Below are 21,883 nucleotides of genomic sequence, written 5' to 3'. Positions count from 1 at the left end.
GTGTGTGTGTTGTCTTTTGTTGCAGATCATATAATTTAGAATATTTTATAAAAACCTTAGGTTGCAGAAAATTATGTGTTTTGAATCAGGGACAGTTTTATACAGCAGTCAGAAAGAGGATGTCATACACTGATGTTGAGCAGCTGTTTTTGTGTTTACCCTGGCTGCTCTCTAGCATTTGGTAAAGGTGCACGTATTTGTCACTGTACAGTGTGGACTGTACAGTGAAATGTGTCCTCCGCATTTAACCCATTTGGTAGTGAACACACACTCACACAAACGTGTTAGGGGCAGTGAGTACACACACACACCCAGAGCGGTGGGCAGCCAACTCCAGCGCCCGGGGAGCAGAGAGGGTAAAGGGCCTTTGCTCAAGGGCCCAACAGTGTCAGCTTGCCGAGCCCGGGAATCGAACCCACAACCTTGTTATCAATATCCCGGCGCTCTAACCGCTGAGCCACCACTGTCCCCTGAATCAATCACAAGTGATTGACGTTGTGGTAAGACAACACAACATGCCCCACAGTTCATTAAAGGCAATTCAGCTGTGACTTAAAGGGCCCGTATCATTGAAAAATTAATTTTCCTCATATTTAGAAAAAAGGTTTGCAGTAATGTGTTAACATGGTTGAAGTTTTTTGTTAAATACAGTACATAAATCGCCCCCCCCCCCAGTTCATACAGTCCACAAATGGAAACTAAGCTGCAAAAACAGCCCATTTCGAATTCAATGTGTCCCTGATATAACAAGAACCACAGTTTAAGCCCTGCCCATTCAAATTACAGTAAGCAGGAGCCCTTCAGCTCTGAGTGCTTTTTGAATGAGGCAAAATACAGGACAGCCAATCAGAACAGCTCATTTATCTTACATTTGTCTTAAAGGCACAGCCACAGAAACAGCTGCGCCAATCTAGAGAGGATAAAGAGAGGTTGGCAAATAGCGTAAAACTAACGACTTGAGAATGACTAATGAACACAGAACCACAGAAAGTGGCAAAAGTGGACCTCACAGAAAATTAAATACATGAAAAGTGTAAAAAAATGGGCCCTTTAGAACACAACGAGAGCTTGTGAAGCTGTGTTGAAGGAAAAAAAATCCAACCACTATGGATGGTTTGTGGATAACGGTGAAGAATGTGTGGGAACTGATTCCCTTAAATCATTTGAAAAAATCTTTAAGCTTTAAACTGTAAGTGTGCTTCCAGTGTGCCTTCATTGCCACATTTTTGGTGTGTTGGTAATCATTACAAAGGTTCCCTTTGGCAGTGTAGCTTCTATAATCTTTAATAAAAAAATTACACTGCTTTATCAGTCTTTATTAAAGTCTTCTCCACACATTTCTCAATGAAGCCCAATCTCACACTCTCTTGATGGAATACCTGTCATTTGTTGTGTTTTTTCTACTTCAGGTTAAAGGGGAAATATCCAACATTTTAAACAGAAATAAAGCAGCAAACAGAACATTTATATCTTATGATGTAGTGAGGTAAAGGCGTCCTGAGCAGAAAATGAAGTCACACACCCTCTGTGACACACCTCCTATACGCCATCAATGTAAGTGTTGATTCCACAGGAGCGTTAGGCCCCAGAGTAGCCAGCATCTCAACCCGTTTTATATAGGGGTTTTATATAGGAGTCATGTTCTCTAAAATGATGACCTCAATGCTAAATATTAAGAGATTTTATTAGAACGTAGTCAAAAGCAATTATAATATACCATACTTGTGTAAGAGTGGTCAACATTAGCAAGAAGATGATCATGATTTGAGACGAGCACACATTTGAAAATGTCTTGTTTTTATTAAAGCTTTGGAAGATGTAGACTATATACAAAAATATACTTCAATAATTCCTTGAATCGTTGATAATTAGTACTGAACAGGCAATGTTAAAGGTACTATTGCTAAATTACCGATGTGATCATGGAAAAAAAAGATCGGCATATTGTTTTAATAAGCTTTTCTTCATTTTACATGCCTTCATATATACACAATAAGCAATAACAATAATACATTTCAGACTTCCCTTTGTTGTATTACACAAATAACATGAATACAAAAGTCTTTTCTTTAGTTATTAAGTTTATAAAAACTTTTCAGAAGCTAAGTTACTGTTAAATAATCGCAGTTGTTGGCTCTTAGCGACGTGCAGATATATGACCATCCTCCGTTCACTTCGTCTGCTTAGAATCCAGCAAGCTCGTCTACTGCAGAGTTGAAATCTGTGCCTGGAGGTGAAATATACATTTACTTTTATTATTTAACAGCCTTTCTGTAAATATAAAATTTTATACATACACACACAACATTGATACGTCATCTTTAACCATTTTTAATATCATGTGGCGTTATATCCTTTGGTAAGGATTCTAGCTAGAACTGAAAAAAATATTTTTAGTGACATAGAACCATGTATTATTAAATTATATGATTATTAAAAGCTTCTATAAAGAACCATCTGCAAGAAATGTATCTTGGTTTTGGAGAGCCATGTCACCACACTGTAAAACCTAACTGCTCTTCTTAATCAAATAATTAAGTTAACTTAAATTCTACAGACATTTGGGATCACATAAGCTGATTAAGTCAAACTAACTCAAAAATAAATAGCTAGATAGAGATAGAGATACACACTCATTCATTTGTGTAAGATCATAATAATTTGCATATTTGAGTTAAGGTGAATTTATTCAATAGAGTAATATTCACTAAGTGAACTGAGTTGTTTCAATGAAATATGGTGACCTTTAGGGTGTGCCATTCCCTCAGTGTTGGCCAATAGGGTTTCAATTGCAGCATCTATTACTAAATACTGGGCATTCCCCCTCACTCACCATCAGTGTGTAGTTGTTCCCCCCTGACTAACTGCTCTTCAGTGTACTTTAGATTTTCTATAATAGTTGATTGCAGGGTCTCTGTGTTGAAGGCTATATGTTCTATTTTCTGTACTGCTGAGTGGGACCCTCTGGCATTGCCACATGTTTGTACTGTCTGCGTATTGACGGGTAATGATAAATGAATTATTTAAGGAATGAAAGACTAAATGTAAACATTGTTTTGGGTTAACTCAAATGATCCAATAAAGTATTAAAGTTTTAAGAGTTATTCAAGAGTTTCAAGAGTTATTTTAGCCTAATGTTTTTAGTTGTTCCAACATACAATGTTTAGTATCTTAAATCATTTCAACTTAAACTTCTTAACTTGCTCCACAAATGGCAACGGCTCAAAGTTAGGTAAACTGTCCAGTCCTACAGTGCAGGCAAATAACAGCTTAAGCCTGAGTGGTTCTTTGAGTTGTCATGTGTCTACATATACGTAGAACCATCACCTATACTAAAGAGAACTGCTGAAGAACCCCTTTTTGAGAAATAAATATTCTACACATAGTTTCTCACTTTAGTAATGTACAGAGAGTGAAAGTCAAACTTGCATTCTACTTTGTACAGCCTACCTAAATGCTAAACTGTCAATCATAGCTACGGACAGCCTGCCTTTTCTTGTTCTACCTGCTCAAGCAGGACACATAACTGTGCAGTGTGTTGGCATTGAGCACCACTTCCTTAACGTGTGAACTCATTCTCATGAAGGCTTATTATTTTCTATAACTACTATAAAACTCATAAGTGTAGCATGTATGAGAGGGAGGAACTACAGGCAGGTAGAGGTGAAGGCGGTAATGTAATGCAGTGTGTATTTGAATAAGAGGAACAATAGCTCACTCTCCGCTCCTCCACTTGCTTCACTCTTCGGCTCTTCCTTGGGTGGAGATTTGAGCCCGTCAAATAGTCCGCCTCCCTTTGACGTCTCTTTCTTGCCGTCATCTGATGAGGAGGGGAAGAGGCCTCCGATGCCTCCCATGCCTCCCATGCCTCCTCCAGACTTGCTCGGCTTCTTTGCGTCTCCGCTTCCACCTCCCAAGAAAGATTTTACCTTCACTTTAGCGGTCGAAGCTGGAGCAGGAAAAAAAAGAGAGAGAGTCATATTTCAGGTGTTTCTGAAGTTTTAGGAAGAAATATCATGTAGTCATTTTGACTGGAAAGTCAACTTTCCAATCCATTAATAAAGGGGAAAAAATCAGAAAGCAGCAAACAGTACAAGTTAGGGTCGAGTACAAGAGTTTTGGAGGCCGATTCATAAAATCACATTCGATAAATACCAAGACTTAGAAGAAAGGAGTCAAATTCCAGAAGTACTTGGATCAGCCATGATAACCAAACCACCAACATGAAATTAAGTAAAGAACATTGCTTATCTTGCTACAGTGGCACCCGTCATGGGTGGGGTGTACAGTACTAGGCAGGATGTAAACAGTCAATTCATGAAGTTACAACAATAAACAACAGAACATCTCCAAAACATCAGGACTTGTGGAGTGTTCTAGGTATGCAGTGATCAGTACCTACCAAAACTGCTCCAAGTAATGACACACAAACCGTCTAACTAGCAATTTGCTTAATATCATCACTCTCATACTTGATGTTCAAACATCCAAAGATCTTGTTCCATTAACATCTATTCAAGTTTAAGAAAGTATTCCTTCTCCTGAAAAGCTCTGTAAAGTTCTCAGCAGAACTACTGTCTGCAAAAAGAATAGCACAGGTACTCCTGAGCATGAAACACACTGTAACATCTCCAGAAGGACCACCTTAACTGAACACAGCTAAACACAGTTACTTACAGCCAAAGTAACACACATCAGCCTGATCCTCTCACTCACCTGCTTTGTCAACTGCTGTGTCAATAAAATGATTCATGGTGTCTGCAGGCTCCTCAGTCTTTCTTCTCTGTGTTTGTAGGAGTGTGTCTCTGTGTGTGTGGTGGCACAGGTTAGTACAGATGCTTTTGAAGGCTAACTCTTGAACTGGTTAACTCTGGAGCTGTGAACCCATTGGCTGGTTTGCTGAGAGGGTGGGGTGGAAACTGTCCTCAGCAGGACGGGCTGGACAGGTTTCACTGGTTAACTGCTGCTTCAACTATTCATGATGTTTATCCTTGTTTACAGTCGTACCAGTGAGTTAACCCAGCACTGATTTAAAAAAAAGGGGTGAGGACATCTCTCCAGAAAATCCACCCATCTGGAAAATGTGTTGTAAGTGGAGTCCACTAAACGTCTTGTTTTTATTTACATATAGTTTGTATATAGTCTTTTTGGAGTTTTTGCTACTTTAACTATACTGTGAACACAGCCAATCAAAATAAAGCTAATTAACATATATTAGTCTTATAGGTCTGATAACAGCAGCAGCCTGTTTAGGCCTACTACTAGCTTTGGTGTATGAACCAAATGTGGAGAATAGTTACACCATATTTTAAAACTTTGATGAAAAAATATTAAAACTTTGCAGCATATATCATAAACCCTTACTTACTGAAACTGTGACCAACAGCTCAGTCACACCACACCCACTAAAAACCCATCACACATAAATAGTAATATACACATCTATATATTTTACAGATTGTATATTAAACCTATAAATTTTAAACAGGGCAACCATGTACGTATAGCGTGTGTATATAGTTTATATTTGTGTATATATATATATTGTGTTTATATATAGTGTATGTATATTGTGTACATATTGTGTGTATTGCATATGTATAGTGTATGTATAGTTTATAAATACTGTATGTATAGTGTGTGTATAGTGTATGTATAGTTTATAAATACTGTATGTATAGTGTGTGTATAGTGTGTGTATAGTTTATAAATACTTTATGTATAGTGTGTGTATAGTGTGTGTATAGTTTATATATACTGTATGTATAGTGTGTGTATAGTGTGTATAGTTTATATATACTGTATGTATAGTGTGTGTATAGTGTGTATAGTTTATATATACTGTATGTATACTGTATGTATAGTGTGTGTATAGTTTATATATACTGTATGTATAGTGTGTGTATAGTGTGTGTATAGTTTATATATACTGTATGTATAGTGTGTGTATAGTGTGTATATAATGTATAATGTATAATGGTGTACAATGTGTGTTTAGTGTTAAGTTAAAGTGTATTTATTCTGTATGTTTATTTTGTATATATTTGTGTTTTACTACATGTATACCTGTGGTAATGTGATGTGCCAATAAACCTGATTTAATTTGATTAGAGGATTGTTTTGTTTATAAGAAATTTGTGTCCTTCACATCAACTTTGTCTAAACACTATTTTACTGACCTTTGGATGGCCTTAACATTTGGTGCCTCCTGTTTCAAAATTGCTCCACCCTGATCTAAAATTAGACATTTGAGATGTCATGTGATTTTGATCACATGCAATCACAGCTTGTGTTAATCCACAGTTTTATTCATTTAAAAAATTACCCACTAAAAAAGCTTTCCCACATCACACCAGTTCACCCAACTTCAGCTTAGCAAATAAGCTTTAAAAATGTGTTAACTATTAAAAATCAGTGGCTGGTTTAATAAACCTACATGGAAACAGCTTGCTAATGACGTTTTCTTTATGTTTTTCAGATCCAATCAGAAGGCCAAAAGGTGGTCACCAAACACGTCAAGAGCTGTAAACATGGAGCTAGTTGCCTAGATAATGGTTTGTTTTTATTTTGGTGAGTGTGTGGCTGGCTGTGCTCCAGCTGGGTGGAAGATGACGTCTTGGCAGGCGGATCCGTCTCCCTCAGCTGGAATGTTCACATTCTCTCTTTCAGATCAAAAGGGAATACTGCAAACTGCACACACCCTTCACATTCACACACCCTTCACATTCACACACCTTTCACAGACCTAATAACCTTTGGTAAAGGGGGATCTCTTTGTCTAGCTATCTATCTACCTAACACTCAATCAAGAGCATTAAACAGGCCTCAGTTTCTGTCATGTCCACTAAGAGACAGAAATTTGCGTTCTGGCTATGAGGGATGTGGCACCCTGAATATGGCGCTCAGACCAATCCTGAAATAACATGAATAACATGATAAACACTGCAGGGTCCGCAGTGATCACATCAGGGGCTCGTCTCAAACCAGACATTGTACCTGTATGTGTTTTCTCAGTTGTGTCAACTCTGCAGCAGCCAGATTTACAGTTTTAGAGGTTTGTAGTTTTGTAATTATTATTTCTTGACTAACTGTGTCCCAGCTTAACTCATTTAAACAAAAAAAGGCAGGATACCAATGCTAACCATTGCTCAAAGTAGGCCGGTACTTCTACATTTTACTGTTTGGCGAACCGATACTTCTCACAATCTTCCGGAACGTAAAATTGTACCAAATGCCAATGAATTAAATGTGCCTGTTTAAGGCCTTTTTAGACACGACTAAACACAAGTCAATAAGGTCTACTATTCGCCCAAGTATTCTCTGAAGAGGTGGGTCTTCAGTCTGCGTTTGAAGACAGCGAGCGACTCTGCTGTTCGGACATCCAGGGGAAGCTCAAAGGGCTCTTGGTGCGGATCGGCTTTTGACCATTGCCATCAAGTAAAGGAGGGGCTGGGCCATTCTTGACTTTGTAGGCCAGCATCAAGGTTTTGAATCTGACGTGGGAAGCAGCTACAGGAAGCCAGTAAAGAGACGACCCATGCCATGCCACCTGATGTAGATGTCCTTACATCTGGTGGGAGAGTCAAACTCAGAGGCAGAACCAGTTAGAATCTTAATTTCGGGGAGATTTCTGTGTCATTTCAATGAGAGAACTGCTGCAGCTCATTAATCTAGTAAATGTTTTACTGCAATTTACAAAATAGCAATGGCATAAGTGTGACCTTTGAGAGATCGAAAACAAAGGAAACAAATGATTCATAAAAAGATTCGATCTTGTGACACATTCAAATCATTGCACCATATTAACGTCTGGTGACCAATCAACAACAACAATATTATTAATATTATTAAAACCAATATTTCATATGTTCACAGGTGTTCCACACGATGTGGACTTTACTAAATATCAACCACAGAGATTGCTGGTTAATGCTACCATTAAAAAGATTATACTTAATCTTGACCAGAAATGTTAGCTAGTGCTAGCACTTTTAGGGCACTGTGTGAATCTGCAGACACTGAACACTGACGCTGTGTATGAACAGGTTTATTGGGACATGTTAATATAAGCGGTGTCCCAGCTGCCATTTGCCACTGTTTGCCAGTAGATATGTCAAGTAATGAAGTAGAAATACTTTGTTATCTTACTTAAGTAGAAATTTTGGTTATCTATACTTTACTGTATTTACTTTACTTTCCTGTACTTATCTGTACACCATCCACCATCCGGAAAGAGTGAATTTGATTGTGGTTGGATAAAAAGTATAAACATATACCATTCTGAAACCCTATTGGTTTGTAAGCGATCCGTCGCACCTGCACATGCCACGTCACACTCCAGCAAGGACACAGCAGCTGTACATAGCCTAGTATGAAGATGTCTGTGGCAGACTCAGGAGAACTCAAGTGAAATGTCGACTACATTTACATTCCAATAAAACTTATTGATAACACGCCTCTGTTATCAGACTTTTTGCATCATTACAATATTCTGCAATACTTATATGCAACTACTCATTGTATTTTCCCCTCCATGAAACACGTTAATGCTCAGTAGTGCACCCAGATACTCCTTTAATATATTTGATATTACTAAAATGCATTCATTTTCAATGGGCAGATATTCAGCTGAAACAGGCAACCTAGTATAGCCCAAAAACCTATACATATAGTCATTATAGCTTTAAGAAAAATGCTTTTTTGGGGAGGTAGTCGGGTAGTGCACTATAGGAGCCTGTGGCGTGACCTAAGCTTTTGGCCTTTGTTTCCTTTACATTACTTTTACTTTATACTTTAGTAGTTTTGAAATCAGTACTTTTATACTTTTACTTGACTAAAAAGCTTAAGTTGATATTTCAACTTCTATAAAAGTCTTTTTAAACCCTAGTATCTCCACTTCTACCTGAGTAATGAATGTGAATACATTTGACACCTTCGTTTGCCAGTCATTGTTCCACTAGCAGCACACTTTAGCCAAAATGTGCTAATGACAATTCAAGGTTCAGAATATAAATAAGTGGAGTATCAGCACTTTCTTACACGTCAAGCACTGCTGCTAACACAGCATGATAACTTTGTGATTTTAGCATGCAAAAAGCAGGTAAAACTAGGCTGGTGGAATGTGTTTAATGAGTGTGGAAAGCGTCACTCTGGCGAACATTTTTGTCTGTTTCAGTCGAGGTGTGTGTGAGTAATATGTATCTTCTTACTGAATGGAAGGGCTGTTGTTACTAATTGATTAGTAAGGAAATTGTGATGAAAAGATCTCAAATGTGAAATAAAGTGAACCCTTCCATTAGGACACTATTCATACTCTGTTACACTACATAACAGCAATATGCAATATGAATAGATTGCATGCTAACGTTGCTGATACTACTCTGATATGTTTAATGGTGATAGAGATCATGAGCACTAGATCATCATGTGATTGAGATCATCACGAGAAGGGACTGAGAGGGAGCAGGTATTGTATTAGCCCTTGGGGCAGAGAGTCTTTCTGGCCTAGTTTTTAGTGTTTACGCCCCCCCCCAAGTGAAACTGAACTCTGTGTACTGGGCCTTTGTCAGTAAAGAATGAGGAGTGACAAAGACACCCAGTTTGAGTTTGGACTGGGTGTGGTCCATCAGGTAATTGGTTGTCTTTGACACTGATCCAGATGATTTAAATGCGCTCATGATGTGTGGAAAACAATCACCTGAAATGGTGTCAAGATCTACTGGTCATTTGTGTTAATTAGGGATGGGCCGTACGACTGGTTTTCTTCTCAATGTGATACCAAGCAATATCAAGGCTACCAACCCGATACTAAAAGCACAGCTTTAATGTGCTCTTGTACATAAAACAGGACATGTATCATTTATACAGTGGAAACATGGTAATTCAAAGCTTTCTAAAATAGTAATTTAGTCTTGGCTCCCCTATTCAAATGATTGTTGAGAATTTAAGTGATAATAATTACACATCCTTAATTTAGCCATTTCCTGCCTAATTTGTATTTTTTTACTGAATCTGAATTTGAAAAATAAAACATAACATGTGCCATAACTTTTGTACTTGCCACATATTATTTGTTTAATTCAGAAAATATAAAAAAATCTTAAAACACAGTATTTTTAGTAACTCCTAATGGACAGTTATTAGTCCATTATTAGTCATTAGTTATTAGTCATTAGGAAAAATATAGCAAAACGGAAAATATGTGACCATGTTTGGGCACCCTTAGAAAAAAAATTAATTATATATTTAAATTAAATTAATTAATATATGTTAATATGTATTTATATATTATTAGTATATATATATATATATATATATATATATATATACCTTGTACTAGCATTAAACAATTAGGCAATTATCTAAGGATTTGAAAAACAACAGTAAATTGTGAATGGCAAAATAGCAGCTCAGGGAAACTGTAGAGGTCCAGATGCGATCTGGAAGAGGAAGAGAATGCGCAGAGATTACCTACTGCTCATATGACTGCCACGAAGTCACGAGGTGCACGAACCTGTAGCTAACACTGGAGTGTGGTGGTGCACAGTTCCACAGTATTTACAAGCTGTGTTCTCTCTCTCTCTCTCTCTCTCTCTCTCTCTGTGTGTGTGTGTGTGTGGTTTAATATAAATGTAATGTACATTTCATGTAAGGATATGTACTCCCAAAAGGAAACATCAGGAACAGTATTGATACTTTGATAGTATTGATATGATTGAGATGAGCAAAAATGACTCTTTATCTCATAACAATAGTGGAACCCTTTGTGGTTTACCATCATAAGGTGTCATTAACCAGACAAACAACCATGTCAACATTCAAATTGTCCTTTGAGTTCTCATAGTTCAATATAGAACCATGTTCCTAAACAGCCCTTGAAGAACCTCTTATTTTTAAATGAAAATATCAGTCCATCCATTCCTACTGTTATTAAGTATTGTGAGCATGTGCTTTTAATGTGTTTATGTCATTGTGAGCATCTGTTAAAGCTCATTTAAAAGATAAGAAATTCTCCGTAGGCTTTACTAAATGGTCTTTTTTTAAAGAACAAAGACGGACGTGCAGTTTGATTTTTAACAAAACATTTATTCCAGTTGCAGTAGTCATAAAAAAACAAAAAAGACAGCCTGAAGGTTGTTTGTAGAAGGTGAGTCACAAATGCGGAGAACAGTTAGTGTACGGTCTAAGGCAACATGCATAGCTTCTGTAGGACAACACATCCAGATCTCTTTCAGTTTCCAGTAGCAGATGGACTATGAGTGCTACTGAAGCAGGCTGTTGAGTAATTAATCAGTTGAGTAGCTTCAGGATCAGAACTGAAGCTGTATTTTAAAACAACAAACAAGGCTTACACACAACACTGCTCACTGTCAGCCCAACTCAATAGCATCGCTTGTTTCAGGGCAGCGATAACAGACTGAGCCGATCATTAGCAAGGTTTTACACACTCTCGCCAATGTTCTCGTCCAGTTTTGCTTTCTGTGTGTTCAGAAAACCACTGTTCCCTGTGAGCACATGTGAGCAGGAATGGCGTTTTAACTGGAACGTTGCTGTACTTTCATTCATGTTCATACAGAGAAGCCAGATTACACTGGGTTAGTAAGAGAAATGGGCTCTGAGTACTTTTAAGCTCAAGCTAATGATAAACGCAGGTGTCAGCACAGAACTAGTACAGAACAGAATTGGTGGGAATGCATTAGATGAACGTATGCATGTTGTCCATGTCTGTGAGAGGTATGTACAGTATGTGTATAGCTATATTTATAGTTGAGTATAAAGGAAAGAACGCGAAGTGTAGGTTGATTAAGGTCAGGTTGATTGGGAGGAGACGTATATGGGCCTACATGTGTCTATGTTAATCTGGAGACCACACCTTCACAACATACAAGGAGGGACAGAAAAACGAATGAAGTTGGAGGCCTAAAAGCCGTTTGGTTTGGAGATGGTTTGGGCGGTGTCATGCTGTAGCTTGATAGCCAACATCTCTAATGGACTGACGACAAAAAGGGAAAAAGACAGGGAGGTGAATATTACTGATATTAAAAGCAATAAGAGAGGGACATGTGTGTGTGTGTGTGTGTGTGTGTGTGTGTGTGTGTGTGTGTATGTGTGTGTGTGTGTGTGTGTGTGTATGAGGACATTTGCCAGAAGAAAGACATAAAAAAACCTGTATCATATCGTAACACTATGTCTCCAAAATCTCTGATCCAGTAATATTAGGTATAGGGCATTTTCAAACCGTGTCTTTCGAGTCACATTAAAAGCTTCGGAACACACTATGGGCTCTGCTGTTGGAGGAGTCAAAATACAGGTTAAGGTTGGGTGTGGACAGCAGCTAACATGGACACTCCTATTGAACAACCAGCAGGCCATGAGAAGAAGGCATGGGTAGAAGCAACAACCCTGTAAAAAGAAAAAAAGAGAAAAACATAAAGGAGCAGTTACTCCTGGCTCAGTTTTTTTAAGTGTCTGTAGCTTGCTTCTACACCTCTATGGTTTTCTACAAATTTCTGTTTCAGTTTTTCTCTCTAATTCTTTCTTTTTTATTCTCTTTTTTATTATCAGCTCTCCAGCCCTCTCTTACCTACTGTCCCGCCTCTGTAGCCTTCTCTGCTGCTTCTTCGGTCTTGGGTTCTGCCTATAGAGAGATTGAGAGTGGTCATGAAGTGTTGAGTTACACTCACCATAGAAAAGCCCAAAGCCCCCTTAGAACCAGGTACACTCTAAGCTAAAAGTAGTACAGTACTGAAAACTGATTCTTGGACTTGTAACATAGTGGTTCTGTTTAGAACCATTTTAAGCTCTGTGAATCAGTAAACCAGGCAAAAAAAACAATAAACATATAAACGTTGTTTGCCTTGTCATGGTTCTCTACCAAACCATTGCCTTTACTTACTAAAGAAGCTTTAAAGAACCCCTTAGGGTATAAGCCCAAGTGTCAAGGGCATGGAATGGTACAAGGTCTTGATGAAGTCTGTCACAGGGGTACAGAATGTAAGGCCAATTACAGTATGTTCTCTTGGATATGGATGGCTGTAGCATCACTGGAATTGAACTTGTGACCATAGACAGCTGTGCAACCCCATTTGAAAGTCATTTAAGACTGTTAATTTAATTTAATTAAGACTGTTGCATCTATTCACTTAGTGTACCTGATTGTAAGGATATTTGAATTTCATAATGTTTAAAGCCATAATATTGCCATTGCTGTGTCCATGAGCAGTTTATGGTTAGTTGTATGGATATGCATGAAGCTAGATGTAGGAAACTTTGAAATATGAGTTTGTGTGGATAAAGATGAGAGGTTGATGACTGAAGAAGGCAGCAAGCTGAAAAGGCAAGGTTAGGATGCTAAAAAGCACACACACAGTTTGTCTACAGGATAACCCACACAAATCCAAATGTTCTAAATTGTTCTTGGCTTGGTCATACAGTCCAAGCTTAAAATAAAACTTAATTTACATTATGTGGTGGTTCTTTAAACTTCATTTACAAAAAAAATAACTTTAAAGAACTAAAAAGTTCAGGGCTGCCCAATGTGTGGCCTGCGGACAAAACTGGTTGGGCCCACCAGAGAGTTACCCTTACCCCACCCTGCCACACAATGACAGAACATATGTTTATACACTTAATAGATGATTAAATTCTTGATTTTTTAAAGTTTACTCTGGTGCTTATTTGTTGTTTATTTAGTTGTTTTGGGCGTGTGGATACATGCCGCTCCCACATGCCTTGTAGATGTATTAATTATTCAACACAGCAATGTTTTTCTAATTGTGCTGCATACAATTTTTATGAAGGCAGCATCATTGAAGTCATGTTTGAGTCCTGTGCTCGGATCACACTAGATGCGTACTGAGCCCAAACCCAACTGAACAGTGCTTGAGCCCACCTCTTCAGGTTCTCTGTGTACCGTGCTCGGGTTTGCTCGGAGCAATCACACTACTCAAACGATCTGGCCTTTGGGGGGGAAATGTGCTCAAGCATGGTACAGATCTCCTAGAGTGAGCACACCCTTAGTAGCGTTTTTTTTTCTGACCCAGAGGCTGCTTTGAGAGTTTGGTACAGTTGTTCAGTTGTGAAAGCTGTTTCCGAGCTCAGAAGCGGCGCAGAGAACCATTCTTCCTGAAATCTGTGGTTCGGAGTTCGCTTCAAGTGGACTCTGGTGCAGCCTGCTGTGAGTGTGGAAGCTATCCACTCTCGGTGCCACATGTGAGGTTGCATGGTTGGTTTGTTTGGAGCGTTTTCAGGAGTTCCTGCATGGTGAAATGACTCCAGAAAGCTCTGTTCTTCTGTTTGACTCCAAGGAAAAAAATTAAAAACAATAAATGGATGATCTTAGGTTTTACTATTTTGCAAAAATGTGCGTAGGAAATTGTGTAATTGAACCATGGTTCAAATGGAATTTCTTCAGTTTGAAAGCAAAATAGCACTAATAAACCCCACCTCCAAATGAGCCCAGAATCTGTCCATAGTATCATATTTTAGTAATAGTACAGTGCATTATTAGAAAATGCATCACTGAGAGCTCAGTATACCCACCCACCACCTTTCTTTCCGACCCAACACTTTTTTTTTTGTGTTTTGTCTTTTTGACCCTCAGTCCACCACAAAATTTGGACTTTGGCCCCTAAGACAAAGCATTTGGGCACCCTTGCCCAGAAGAACAGCATTTGGTTCCTTTTTGGTTTCTTAAAAGTCTTGCATTTGTTTTCTAACCTTTCAATGGAAAGATCTTTACATGCTTTGCTAATGAGATATGGGAGTCTGAAGAAAGTTTGAAGAAGGTACATAATGTTATGGCCCTTAATTTTATTTAACGTACCAGTCTACTACAGGCTAATGTGAAGAAACTTCCCTCACTTTGCTCCTTTGCTTTGTATTCCATAAATGCATATTTCTTGCTTCATCATAGGTGGCAGGATTACCTTCACCCTAATCCAGTGCTGACCGGTGACACTAAGCCACCAAGCTGGACCCCACCAAACACAGCCAGATTCTAGCTGTGCTGAAACGAGGCTTTCAACAGTGCTGGCAGGACTTCTTCTCATTACACTGCAAATAGTTACCTTTGTCCCAGTATTTCTGCCAGGCCAGACTGTGAACCCAGACTTCAGCCTTGGAGACACGAGGGGAATTTTAAAATGCTCCAGGTTGCTCCATGAGTGAAATCATCCGACTATAATCATCTCATTTTATTGAGAGGAAAAAATCTCCTTTGCTCTTCATTGCTCAATTGCCTTGTACAAACCCTGGCCGCAGCTGTAAGCAGTGTATGTCGGTGTTTCCTTTAAGCCTAAATGAAATGCTTTTATGTTTGAAGTGTATTAGAGCAAGCGCAAGATCATGCTAAATATTTGAGCTCAAGCTAGCACCTCAGTGTTCAGCTCTTCATCCTGGTCACATCCATGCATGAAGAAAACAACATCATCATGAATATCAAAGTCTTCATAACCCACAAGAAAGGCAATCACAGGTGTAAATTTAAATTTGACATGTTTAACAAAGGACTAGGGTAATTTTGTGTGCATTTACCGGGTTGACCAGTCCAGTAGACGCTACAACACTCTCCACACCCGCCACTGCCTTCTCAGATACCTGGTTTGCTCCGGCTACGGCTGATTCTCCCACGAGATTCGCCTGCTCAGTCGTCTTCTGGGCAACTACAGACATTGAATATTTTCGTTGCTCAAAGTTCATAACAAAAATGTGTGTCTGTGTAAAGTGTGCTACTTTAGGCAGTCTTTTTCACCTGTGTTCACACTTGAAACCATACCTTCCTTTGTCTTTGTGCCTATGAGAAATAGGAAAAAGGAAAAAGTTAGTAATATTCAAGGAATAACTCTTGAAGCGTGTCAGACAGGACATATCTTCTTGTTTAGCTGGCGGGTGTCCACTCAAGTGCTTTGCTTGTACTTCGCCTCAAATCGAGGTGAGTTGAGGTGTGTATTAATGATGTACTTAATGTTCTATTCTGCACCACAAACTCATTTTGAAATGTATCAATTAAGTCATTTTATTAGTGAGGAGCTGCCCATCCAAACAGTACTGAACCAGGCACAAAGCTCTTACTATTAAAAGTACAACAGCCTTACACCAAAGGACTTTTCAAGCAATTCTACTGTCGCAGACAAATTTACAATGTCTGAATAAAATCTTCAGCCTTGCTAGAGTTGCAGCAACACCATTAGAATTACAGATCAGAGCTATTTTCTTTACGCATTTGAGTAAACTGTATTGTTTATAATCAGGTTTAGTCTGAAAATCAAATACCAGGTCTATCAGGATTGTAGTGAAATCACAATAAAACACTTAGTTGTGCTATACTGTGGATATTGGCACAGGTGTGCTGATCCTTCTTACTCAGGCTTCGGCCTTATGCCTACGACACAGCACAGCACACCCATGCCAATATCTCACAATAACAGTATTCAGTGGTCAAAAATGAAATGCTTTGACTGTTTATGGATGCCAAAGAAACTAGCCCCTGTCTTCCCATTCTAACTGATCCTCTTTTTATGTAGTAAATAAAGTTTTTAATACTTTTTGGCCAAACAGTGCATTGTTTTTTTCATCCTCTACATTATTTCCTACCCAAGCATTTCTTTGTAATTGAAAAAAATTAAGAACTTTGGATATACACAAAATAGAAAATCAACACTTCAACAGTTTAAAGGGTTTATAAGTATGCTGTTGGTCATCTCGTATCAAAGACATCCACACACTGCTTTATCACATGCTCCAAAAGTTGTTAACATGATCTAAAGGAACTGTTTTCAACACATTCTTCACTGCTGCACACACACCATCCATAGTGGTAAAATTTTACCTTCTTCACACATCACAGTATTTTGCATTGATCATGTAGTTGGTATGTCTGTCGTTTGTTGTTTTCCCTCTTTTATTAAATGATAAAGATAAACTTATCAAAAACAGCTAATCTCAGTAAATGTAAGCTATTTTTCTGATGGGCCAGCAAAGCTTCTCCAGCTTCACTCTTGTAACCAATAATTTTAAATCAACCTATAAACCAAATATGGCAAGATTGGAGATTTCATGATGCACTGGACAAACCCCACTCTAAGCAGCACTCCCTGGCATCTTAAACATGTTCTGCTGTCACGCCAGCGGCCAGCCGAACAAGCCTGAGCTCTGATACCACCGCAACGTGAACCAAATCCCTCCCCTCTTCCAGACACTCATGAACACACGCACACACAGAAATCCAGACTCACTCATCAAGTGAAGCTTTGTCCTTGTTCTCCAGTACAATGAGCTGATTTAACATCAAAACATGTGCATTCCAGAGAGCCTGGAGACTGCAGGAGAGGAACATAGCAGCCTGGGCCTTTGTGCGGTTGATGATGTGATCGACAGAGAGGACCATGTTCATGCAGCGTAGTCCACCGGAGCACAACAGCATGATGTCACTTCTAAAGCCCTCAGAGGCTTCATTAAATCAGATGGCACAACACTGTGAGCTGTGGCCCACCTAGCAGATTAAATGGAAGGGGCAGTGACTCGCTAAATATAGTTCATTCAGAGCTTACATGAGGCCTTGGTCTGGTTATCGTAATTAATGCATAGAGAAGTGAGGTTCTTTCATCGTACAATGCTGTCGGACCTCTGTTCTCTGACTGGTGGAGGCAGTGTGTATGTATAGGCTAAAGCTTTTATCGCTAATGCATTTTCTACATCACCCATCCTCTGCTCTCCACACCCATCCCACCCGTCTACAGCTCTTCACCCTGGCTTTATGGACTCCTGGTTTTATGAAAATGGTAAAGGCATCAGGTTGACACATATTGGTGGCCACACAAGTTCACAGGATGTACAAAGCTGGAGAGCACACACACTCTCAGCTCTACTCACAATGACTGCTCAGATGGATCTGATGGCTGAAAGCATCTAAGAAACACTAAGATAGCACATTCCTAAGCTGCGATGCTACTGTTAAAGAAGCCACCATGTGTTGCCACTTCTGCCAATTTCATTCATGTTCCAATGGCACGGGAAAAGGCACCCACCCTGTGCAATGAGACATGGCCATGTTCCATCATCTTAGCTGAACAGTCTGCAAACTCCTGATGTCCTGCACACTGCTGGGACCTCAGAGGTCTGGGAATAAAGTTACACCCAATCTATCTGACAGACCAACCCACAGCGCCTATACTGGGTAGGTCTTCTTTTGCCTCTCATAAAACGCCTACATTCTTCCTGGCATGGATTTAGCAAGATGTTGGAGACTGGCCTATGTTGACATGGTGTCCGGTGTACTTTAATGCGAATGTCCCATTCTACCGTATCCCAATGGCGTTCTACTGAATTCAGATACATTGACTGGGAAGGCCGCTGAAGAACACTGAACTCACTGACATGTTCATTAAGACAGTTTGAGAAGACGTTTGCTTTGGGACATGGTGCATCATCATGCTAATAGTATCCATTAGAAGCTGGGTTTTTGTGGCCGTGAAGGGAAGCACATTGTCAGATAACAAAGTGTAACAAAGTGGTGAAGAACACGTTCCCACCTCATAACACCACCTCCACCAGTCTGGACTGTTGACACAAGGCGGGTTGGGTTCATGGATTCATGCCATTGGTGTCAAATCCTGACCCTACCATTTGTCAGCCTCAGCAGAAATCAGGACTGTGTTTTTCCAGTTTTCAGCCGATGGTGAGGTGGTAAGGCTGTGCTCACTGTAACCTCAGCTTTTTGATCCTGTCTGACAGAAGTAGATCCTAGTCCTCTGCACCCCTCCCAGATTGGACATGCTGTGCATTCTGAGATGCTTTTCTGCTCACCACAGTTGTACAGAGTGCTTATCATTGTTCCTGTAGCCTTTCTTTTAGCTCGAATCAGTCTGGCCATTCTCTGTTGACCCCTGAACTGATAAAAGCGTTTCCTTCTGCAGAACTGCAGCTGATCCCATTTTTACCCCCTTCTGATGGCTGATGTGAACATTATCTAAAGCTGACCCATATCTGCAGGATTTGTATGCACTGCACTGTGACCACACGACTGACTGATTAGATAATTGCATAAAAATGTAAGTATACAGGTGTTAGCAAGACTGTGTATAAAATAAATGTGATTCTTTTTAATTTTATTTAATCACTAGCTTAAAATAGCCATCTTAAATTAAATATGCTCCAAACATTCCAGAAAAAAGCAAGAGAACTAACCATAAAATACGCACATTAAATCCTACTCAATCCTACCCAACCCTTTTCTCCTACCAAAAACGTACTTAACAGTGCCTACACCAGAACAGGATAATTACCCAATATGTAGGCTTTAAGACCTTCTATTCTAAGTCTTTAGCAACTGAGCTGTCTAAAAAGTGCTTTTATCCACTAGCCAGAGCCTGTATGACCTGAGTGAGCACTGACCAGGCAAACAGTGTAAGCGTGTGCCCATGTGACAGAAGCAGGCTGTGTCCTGGATGTACCATCATGGCCTGAGTCTTGTACGTGACCACTGCACTCTGAGGTGTGAATGACCAGCTTTGACTCACTGTCCAGTCAAATTAGAGAGATTTGACTGTGGGAGAACATTAGCGCTTCATTATGAAGCCTCATTCTGTGCATCGATACCATCAAAAATAAAGGTGCTTCAAAGGGTTCTTTGAACAATGCCATAGAAGAACCACTTTCTGTTTCATAAAGAAACCATGTTTGTAATAAAGATGATTTACAACAAGGGGACGTTTTTAGTAGAAGATTCTTGACACTTTTACATCTCTTTTACAACAAGGTTCTTCATGGAACCAAAAGTGGTTCATCTATGGCCTCCCTCTAAGATGCATTAGAAGAATCATTTTTTAGGAGTCCAGAACTGAGTCCAGAATCATGGTTGTGATGTTCTTGCCACAAACACCTTTAGATATGATCACCCATTTTTCCTGCAGCGGATCAGCCTGACTCTTCACATAGCCCTAAAATGAACATAGACATCCAAATGGGATGGATAAAGGTCAATACCCAAATTGAGAATATGGCTCCTGCTTCTGGTGTGCAATTGATTGCATCAGTCCCTGTCTCCCCACCCACTGCGGTCACTGAGAGTACAGACAGAGCCACAGGGCTGGACAGGGCGAGCATGATGAAACGACACAGGGGGTATATCAGGGGTTGTGCAGTCCATGTATGGGTGTGTGGGTGCCATGCAAAACCACTAGTCACAGTCTACGTTGCTCAGGCTGATAAATGTGGTGGAGAAAGCAACCTGACAGGCAGGTGGCAGACAGAGGTTAGGGCACGAATCCTCCGGCACTGCTCACATCAGGACCACAATCTGATAACACACAGCTCTGAACTCTGATAATCAGGTTTCCTCCTGCTCATAATGGGCTAGATGGGGGAAATGGGCTCTTTCCTGTTATTTTAGCTTTAAGAATAGGCCTCAAATCCAGATTTTGAACCAGATTATTTGTTACATTGTAGAACTGTTGTATTTCTGTCATTTGAAGGATGACATTTTTCATTTGAAATGTTAATATATTTCAATTTAATTACAATTCAATTAATAAAAATATACCAGGATTTGTTACAATATAAAAAATAAGTTAAAGGCAAACATAACACTTTTAATTCCTAATATCTACAATTAAAATATTTAGCATATATTTAATATAAGTCTTGCTAACGTAATATTTGTAAATCAGTTATCAGAACTGAAGTGCACGGTACGTACCCACATACATGACCCCCTCTTTGGTTTTGGCAGCGGCCTCCTCCACCCCGGCCTTGGTCTTTTCGGCTGCTGCCACCACTCCCTCCTTAGCGATGGAGAATCCCTTCTTTAGAACATCCATCCTGACCACTGGGCTGGGCTGTGTCCTTCACTGCCTGTGTGTGTCTAACAGCTGGTCACTCTGGCTGCTTGTGCGTGTGCGCCTGCCTGTTTGCTGGGCTTCTGGCTGGTGTGTGTGTGGCTGAGTCTCTCTTATGAAAGTGGGCTGGGCGTTCAGACAGATTGAGACACACACTTAACAAGGAGAGCAGTGGAGCAGATGACAGAGGGAGGGAGAGAGGGGGGGGGGGGAGCGAGAGCAAAGGGGGTAAAACAAGTGGGTGAAAGAGGAATGTAGGGAAATGGGTTACACAAGGGCCAAACACACAAACACATCTACCACCTCCAGCTAGTTCTTTCTTCTTTACAGCAGACACTCACATTGGATAATGTAATGCGTCATAGTTTTAATTGATTTAGTTGACGTTCAGAACATTTAAGAACTGTTAAAGCCTGATGACCCCATCACAGTAACAGAGGCGGCACTGCCTTGTTCATCAACTGATAGCTCTGGATAATTATTTTTCACACTAATCCAAAACCTGTCACCACAATGACTGCGTATGTTCATATTTCATCTAAAGGGAACTCTAAAAGGAAGAGCCATGTCTTCCGTTTATTCTAATGTGAATCTGTGAGTGTTTGTCCCATTACTTTAATTAAATATGAGCATTCAGAGCATGAGAAGTGAGGAAATCATGCCCCAGCAACCATGAGCTATACCATAGCAATCTTCTACTGAAGTCCTAGCAATCACCTGGAATATCACCACAAAAACAATAGCAACCACCTAGCAAACACATAGCAGCCACCATAGCAACTCCCTAACAACCACCTGAAACACCATAGCAACTGCTAGAGATACCTTAGCAACCACATGCAATTTATTATCAGCTACCGAGAGTATTATGGAAATCAACAAGCACCATCCTCACAACCACCTGGAATACCCTAGCAACTGCTTAACAATCACAAAAGGAAAAATACCTCCAATCCAGCCCATCTATTTGCTATAGTCATAATTTTTAGGACACTTTTCACCACCAGCTTAAGTAAAATTCAGACATTCGAAAACACTTTCTGTTGAGA

General features: G+C 39.6%; 2 protein-coding genes across 4 annotated transcripts; both read right to left on the bottom strand.

Annotated features, from left to right (window-relative positions):
- Positions 1-1,858: 1,858 nt before the first annotated feature.
- LOC140554197 (uncharacterized) lies at positions 1,859-4,839 on the bottom strand. The gene is made up of 3 exons (XM_072677050.1): positions 4,717-4,839; positions 3,719-3,949; positions 1,859-2,227 (listed from the first exon to the last, which is right to left on the bottom strand). Exons 1-3 carry the CDS (start codon positions 4,751-4,753, stop codon positions 2,184-2,186), a joined length of 312 nt encoding a protein of 103 aa, XP_072533151.1. The 5' UTR covers positions 4,754-4,839; the 3' UTR covers positions 1,859-2,183.
- A 6,225-nt stretch (positions 4,840-11,064) lies between these two features.
- On the bottom strand, positions 11,065-20,955 carry sncga (synuclein, gamma a). Of its 3 annotated transcripts, none has more exons than XM_072678332.1 (6): positions 20,696-20,955; positions 15,752-15,793; positions 15,535-15,662; positions 15,375-15,407; positions 12,584-12,637; positions 11,065-12,402 (listed from the first exon to the last, which is right to left on the bottom strand). In XM_072678332.1, the coding sequence occupies exons 1-5, from the start codon at positions 20,814-20,816 to the stop codon at positions 12,584-12,586; spliced, it is 378 nt and encodes a 125-aa protein (XP_072534433.1). In that variant the 5' UTR covers positions 20,817-20,955; the 3' UTR covers positions 11,065-12,402. The 3 variants fall into 3 exon arrangements, with proteins under 3 accessions (XP_072534433.1, XP_072534434.1, XP_072534435.1); XM_072678333.1 differs by having other exon boundaries at positions 15,375-15,395; positions 20,696-20,952; XM_072678334.1 differs by lacking the exon at positions 15,375-15,407 and having other exon boundaries at positions 20,696-20,952.
- Between the last annotated feature and the right edge of the window lie 928 nt (positions 20,956-21,883).

The sequence above is a fragment of the Salminus brasiliensis genome, chromosome 4, assembly GCF_030463535.1.
Source record: "Salminus brasiliensis chromosome 4, fSalBra1.hap2, whole genome shotgun sequence".
Taxonomy (NCBI): Eukaryota; Metazoa; Chordata; class Actinopteri; order Characiformes; family Bryconidae; genus Salminus; species Salminus brasiliensis.
This window is presented reverse-complemented; position numbering and strand designations above follow the sequence as displayed.